A 6618-nucleotide genomic window follows, 5' to 3' on the forward strand; every position below is an offset into this window, starting at 1 on the left:
AAGGGCAAAGCCTTCGGATGGAACAACAAACAACAAATTGCGTTTGATATTTTAAAAAAGAAACTAATAACGGCACCAATATTGCAATATCCAGATTTCAGTAAAAAATTTAATGTAACCACAGACGCGTTCGATTACGCAATTGGAGCCGTGCTCTCACAGGGGGCCATAGGCAATGACCGCCCTATTGCTTACGCAAGCAGAGTGCTATCTTGCGCGGAGCAAAATTACAGCACAACTGAAAAGGAATTATTAGTAATTGTATGGGCCGTAAAACATTTTAGGCCATACGTATACGGGACAAAGTTCAAAATCATCACAGATCATAAACCATTAGTATGGCTACTCAACGTAAATGACCCCGGCTCAAGGTTAATTCGCTGGAGGTTAAAATTAAAAAAATATGATTACGAAATCATACATAAGGCCGGACGAGCAAACACAAACGCTGACGCACTGAGTCGGAACGTAATCCGAAACGCTGACTCGAGCGAAAGAATGGAAGAAATATGCAAGACAGAAAAAGGAGAGGTAAACGACTCCGATAATGAAAGAGTGTACACCAAAGAGGGAAAACGACAGATAATTTATGAATATCATTGTTTGAGATGTTAAGTAAAATTTTTGTAAATTCTAGAATTATCCATCCGCGTCAATAATAAAAGTCACGGTCTTTTTTGTATGTTTGTCACGGTAAAAAACTGTCATAAATTAAACCTGTCATCTCAAAAACATTCTTTGCACACAAACAATTAGCGGTATCGCAACCGCTTTCACCGGATACTTTTCGCGCTACAAGCATGCGCAAAATTGCCACGCGGCCTCGATCACCAATTAGAAAGAGCGAGCGGCCGCGCGCGCATGGCAAGACGCGAGTTCGTTGCGCATTTTAGAAAAGCGGCCAATAATGAGCTGTGCCCTCGAGTCACCTCGAGCACAATTTAAATTGCTCGCAATAATTGGCGCTTCCCGAAAAAGTGGGTTTTCTTCGGAAACCCATAAAAGAGAGCTCGCACCCGAAAACCGGGCCTTATCGCTTTCCGCAGTGACCGCATAACGCAAACCGCATATTATTTGATCCGCAAAAATCTCGTTGACGACCGCCGCTTATTTCGCACTTTGTTCTCGATTCTATTTTCACTGAAATAATTAACTGTTATAATAAGTCTTGTTCAAGTATTTTGTAATTAAGTGTATATTGAAATTAAACTTTTTTTGATACAAAAGAAAGGGTGACTTATCCTGTTGTGTCGCGCGATCCTCTCTCACGCAGCGCGTTCGCGAACATATTTCTGGTCCTTCGAGCCGGATCACGTCGTGCCGGCATCCGCAAGTTTGTGAACGTGTCTTTTGGTGCAGTCAGTGAGTTCGTAGTTCGACATGGATGTGAACACCTTGATCGATTGCCAACGTGAGATCCAAGTCCGTATTTCACGCTCCGTGGAATACTTGAAGAAGCTGGGCACGACCAACATTACCGCCAGTGCCGTATCTACACGCATCAGGATCCTAGATCAGCTGTGGACGAAATTTGAGGCACAGCATGATCATTCGCGCGGCTCTGAAAGAGAAGTTTAGTGAGAGCGAATACTTCAAGTCGGAGTTGCATGGAGATACTGAAAATCTTTACGTGACACAACGCAGTATCTTGGATGGCTACGCTGAACATTTCCGGAAGCCAAACGTATCTCCATCAGTCGACGTTGCATCAAAGTTTTCGCTGCCGCGCATCAAGTTGCCGCCGTTCTCTGGCGCCTACGCTGATTGGCCGTCATTTCGTGATCTCTTCCTGTCCGTTGTGAGCAGCAATTCCATCTCGAACATCGAGCGCCTTCACCACCTCCGCTCATGTTTGACAGGTCAGGCTGAAAAATTGATAAGATCACTACCTGTCACAAGTGACAATTACGATCGCGCTTGGGCAATCTTGAACAAGCATTACGATAACAAAAGAGAGTTAATCCGCTCCAACTTTGCCACGTTTACCGCCGTGCCAAAGATGAAGGGAGATACCGCTGAGGAGCTGAGCCGCATCCACAACGCTGTCACCGCCGCCATCAATGCACAGGAGAGTATTGGACGTCCTATCAACACGCACGGGATGGACCTGTTCAATCACCTGGTCATCGAATTGTTCGACGCACGCACTCGTCTCGAATGGGAGTCAGCCACGTCAGACTCCACCGAACCACCACAGAACGAGGCACTTTTCGACTTCATTAGTCGACGGGTATTGACCCTCAACGCCGCACGACCGAGGAGTGTCACAAAGGGACCTGGAGAGGCATCACGATTCGCCAAAGCGCACGTCACCAGACATCAAGGCACAGATTCGCCTCAGTGTGCACTGTGTCGTGAAAAACATACACTGATAACCTGCAAGGAGTTCAAGGCCAAGACCGCGGTCGAACGGAAAACATTCGTGGAGACCAACCGATTGTGCTTCAACTGCCTGGGCAATCACTTCTTGTCACGGTGTCAATCAAAAAAGAATTGCCTCACTTGCAACGCACGACACCACACCATGCTGCACGGGGCATCCACGTCACCACTGTCCGCTGAGGCCACTTCACTTGCCACCACACTGGCCACCTCACGGCAGTTTGAGAGTCACAAGGCCGTCCTTCTTGCAACTGCTCGCGTCAAGGTCGCGGACCGCTACGGATCACCACACGAGGTTAGAGTCTTGATCGACCAGTGCTCCGAGGTGTCCATCATCTCTGAAGCACTGGCTCAACGTCTTCGTCTTCCTCGAGCTTCGACGGATCTGTCCATCTTTGGCATCGGAGGGACTCGCTGGATCGGCTCGTGGCAAGGTTACCCTGGACATCACATCCGACGTGACCAACGCCGAGCTTCGCGTGGTCGCCTTTGTGCTGCCTCGCATCTCACTACAACAAGGCACCGCCCAACGCGAGAATTGCAGCTGGCCTCACATCCAAGGACTCCGACTGGCCGACCCGCGGTACCTGGATGACGATCCTGCGGAGCTACTTCTTGGTGCAGAGGTCTACTCGTTGATCCTTGAGGAAGGCCTTCGTAAGGGCGACTCACGCATGCCGATCGCCCAGCAGACCAGCTTAGGATGGATCCTGTCCGGAGGCTACGACTCAGCAGTCACCGACGGACATCGCCGCACGTTTCAGTGCACTGCCGACAACGACCTCGCTGACCTGGTGCGACGATTCTGGGAGCAGGAACGCGAGCCAGCAGCTGGGATCTTGCTCACCGCCGACGAAGCCAGATGCGAGGACATCTATGTGCGCACAGTCACACGCACATCCAGTGGAAGATACGTGGTGAGGCTGCCATTTGCCTCACCGCCGACATCACTCAGCGAGACTCGTCGACCTGCAGAGCGCCTCCTGGAAGCAATGGAGCCGAAGGGAGCCCGTGATGCTCGGTTCGGTGATCTCTATCGAGACTTCATGGACGAGTACGAAAACCTGCAACACATGGAGAAGGTTAGTACGTCTACAACAGGTTCTGGCCCCAGGTGCTACTTACCGCATCACGGGGTCCTCAAGGAGTCGAGCACGACCACGAAGCTCAGGGTTGTGTTCAACGGCTCCCAACGCACACGGTCCGGAGAGTCGCTGAACTCGCACCTCCTCACTGGAGCTAATCTCTTGCCAGCACTCGCTGACGTCTTACTCCGTTGGCGTTGGCATCGGTACGTTTTCGTCACGGACATCGAGAAAATGTACCGACAAATTCTTGTGCATCCGGAGGATTGTCGCCTGCAAACCATCCTGTGGCGCCACAACAGCTCAGACAACATCCACGAGTACGAGCTGAAGACCGTGACCTACGGACTGGCGTGCGCACCCTTCCTCGCCATCAGGACTCTTCAACAACTTGCCGCAGACGAAGAGGCACGCTCTCCACGCGGAGTCAGGGCGCTGCGACACGACTGTTACGTCGACGACGTGGTCACCGGTGCTGACAGCCTAGCGGATGCTGTCGAACTCCAACAGGAACTACAAAGGCTCTGCATGGCGGGCGGATTTCCTTTGCGAAAGTGGGCTGCCAACAATCAGCTGGTACTCACCGGAATTCCACCGGAACATCGGCTTCAACGCGGACCGCGCTCGTGGGAAGGAGAGAGCCACGCCACCCTGGGTCTTCGATGGCATCCTCAAGGGGATTGGTTCTCCTTCACCATACGTCCACGTTCAATCACCGACCACACGAAGAGACGAGTCTTGGCCGAGACAGCTCGACTATTCGATCCGATGGGCTGGCTAGCGCCTGTCGTCATCCGAGCCAAAATTTTGATCCAGTCTACGTGGCTTCAACGGCTGGATTGGGACTCTCCGCTGCCTGATCAGGACGCACACCGCTGGAAACAACTGTTGAATCAACTTCCGTTGCTGGATCACATCCGTGTGGATCGTTGGCTCAGCACCGGAGATGACCAGTCGCAATTGCAGCTCCATGGGTTTGCCGATGCATCGGAGCGAGGATACGCCGCCGTCGTGTACATCCGTAACGCTGCAACAGAGAAAACATCAATTAATCTGCTGATGGCAAAATCGAAGGTCGCACCAGTCAAGCAGGTGTCGTTACCTCGATTGGAACTTTGTGCCGCCGCATTACTCACCACGCTCATGCTGCATGTACGCACTACCCTCGGCTTGGCTGCTACGCCGGTGCACCTGTGGTCTGACTCTAAGATCACTCTTCACTGGATCGACGGACACTGCACGGGGGTGTGCAGCTGACACTCGGCCTGCTCCGCCTGCGCTTCTGGGTACCTCGAGGAAGAACCGCCGTCAAGCAGCAGCTACATTGATGCGTTACCTGCACTCGATGGCGTGCTGCCACGCCACAGCCTCAGATGGGTAACCTTCCTCGGGACCGAGTAACGCCAACCCGACCGTTCCTCAGCACCGGCGTGGATTACGCAGGACCCATCCTCCTCCGGACCAGCAAGGGACGTGGACACCGTGCGCACAAGGGGTACATCGCAGTCTTCGTCTGTTTCTGGTCGAAGGCCACTCACTTGGAAGTCGTCTCCGACTACACCTCAGAGACTTTCATCACCGCTCTGCACCGCTTTGTCTCCCGCAGGGGCCTTTGTGCTGAGATTTACAGCGACTGCGGCACGACATTCATCGGGGCAGATCGTACGCTGCGAGGTCTCTTCGATGCAGCGACAGCCGAAGGTCATCGTATCGTCCTTGCCGCCACCGCTCAAGGAATCCGCTGGCACTTCAACCCGCCAGCGGCCCCGCACTTTGGTGGTCTTTGGGAGGCTGCAGTGAAGTCGACCAAATTCCACCTCCGTCGGGTGATCGGCGAGACCACCCTCACGTTCGAGGAGCTGAGCACACTCCTCGCCCAGATCGAAGCTTGTCTTAATTCTTGTCCGTTGCAGGCACTCTCAGATGACCCAGAGGACGTCTCGGCGTTGACCCCTGGTCACTTCCTCGTCGGGGCGCCGCTACTTGCTGTGCCGGAACCGTCATTGACAGGGCAGACGGTATCCACCTTGTCACGCTGGCGTCATTTGCAGCAGATGAGAGATCACTTCTGGCAGCGATGGTCATCCGAATATTTGCACGGACTAGCCTCACGCACCAAATGGCTCAAGGACGAAGCTGCACCCCACGTCGGCGATCTCTGCCTCGTGCGCTCCGAGCTCACCCCACCGAGCCGATGGCCACTGGCTCGCATATCGCGACTGCACCCCGGGGACGATGGGATTGTACGCGTGGTGTCAATCCGAACGGCCACGTCCGAGCTTGTGCGCCCACTCGTCAAGCTTGTTTTCCTCCCGGGCGTGAACGACGCACCTACACCGCACGCTGACACTTCGTAACGTCACTCATTACACAATCATCATATCATGCATCATAGCATCTGTCGCACGTCACTCATCTCATCCACCACCGCACAAAAAATTATTTTGTTATCACCGCTCACTGCATTGCACACTCGCCGTTCACATCAACCACGCGTTTTCGCCGGATCAGCTGATTATTTCACACCACGCGTTCACCACGTGCTCTCATCGGCTCAGCTGATCGATTCACACCTCGCGATCCACCACGTGTATTTCGCCGCGCCGGCGCGCCCGCCCCACCATCGATCGCTATCGGAATGTGATCCGCGCCGGAACCACCAACCTTTGTCACGTTGCGACAAGGCGGGCGGGAATGTTTGAGATGTTAAGTAAAATTTTTGTAAATTCTAGAATTATCCATCCGCGTCAATAATAAAAGTCACGGTCTTTTTTGTATGTTTGTCACGGTAAAAAACTGTCATAAATTAAACCTGTCATCTCAAAAACATTCTTTGCACACAAACAATTAGCGGTATCGCAACCGCTTTCACCGGATACTTTTCGCGCTACAAGCATGCGCAAAATTGCCACGCGGCCTCGATCACCAATTAGAAAGAGCGAGCGGCCGCGCGCGCATGGCAAGACGCGAGTTCGTTGCGCATTTTAGAAAAGCGGCCAATAATGAGCTGTGCCCTCGAGTCACCTCGAGCACAATTTAAATTGCTCGCAATAATTGGCGCTTCCCGAAAAAGTGGGTTTTCTTTGGAAACCCATAAAAGAGAGCTCGCACCCGAAAACCGGGCCTTATCGCAGTGACCGCATAACGCAAA

General features: G+C 52.8%; 2 protein-coding genes across 2 annotated transcripts; both read left to right on the forward strand.

The window, feature by feature from the left end:
* Positions 1–1543: 1543 nt before the first annotated feature.
* LOC114939611 (uncharacterized) lies at positions 1544–4724 on the forward strand. Its single transcript, XM_085480004.1, has 2 exons — positions 1544–2677; positions 2727–4724. The coding sequence occupies exons 1-2, from the start codon at positions 1544–1546 to the stop codon at positions 4722–4724; spliced, it is 3132 nt and encodes a 1043-aa protein (XP_085336130.1).
* Positions 4725–4840: 116 nt separating this feature from the next.
* Positions 4841–5824, forward strand: LOC146724345 (uncharacterized). Its single transcript, XM_085480005.1, has one exon. The coding sequence runs from the start codon at positions 4841–4843 to the stop codon at positions 5822–5824; it is 984 nt and encodes a 327-aa protein (XP_085336131.1).
* The last annotated feature ends 794 nt before the right edge of the window (positions 5825–6618 follow it).

Source organism: Nylanderia fulva, unplaced genomic scaffold (assembly GCF_048542155.1).
Source record: "Nylanderia fulva isolate GAGA-0341 unplaced genomic scaffold, ASM4854215v1 Scaffold137, whole genome shotgun sequence".
NCBI classification, from domain to species: domain Eukaryota; kingdom Metazoa; phylum Arthropoda; class Insecta; order Hymenoptera; family Formicidae; genus Nylanderia; species Nylanderia fulva.

Coding starts and splice junctions, on each gene's coding strand:
- LOC146724345 (XM_085480005.1), top strand. CDS start 4,841: ATGGGTAACCTTCCTCGGGACCGAGTAACGCCAACCCGACCGTTCCTC.
- LOC114939611 (XM_085480004.1), top strand. CDS start 1,544: ATGATCATTCGCGCGGCTCTGAAAGAGAAGTTTAGTGAGAGCGAATAC. Junction 2,678..2,726: donor GCTACGGATCACCACACGAG/GTTAGAGTCTTG, acceptor TCATCTCTGAAG/CACTGGCTCAACGTCTTCGT.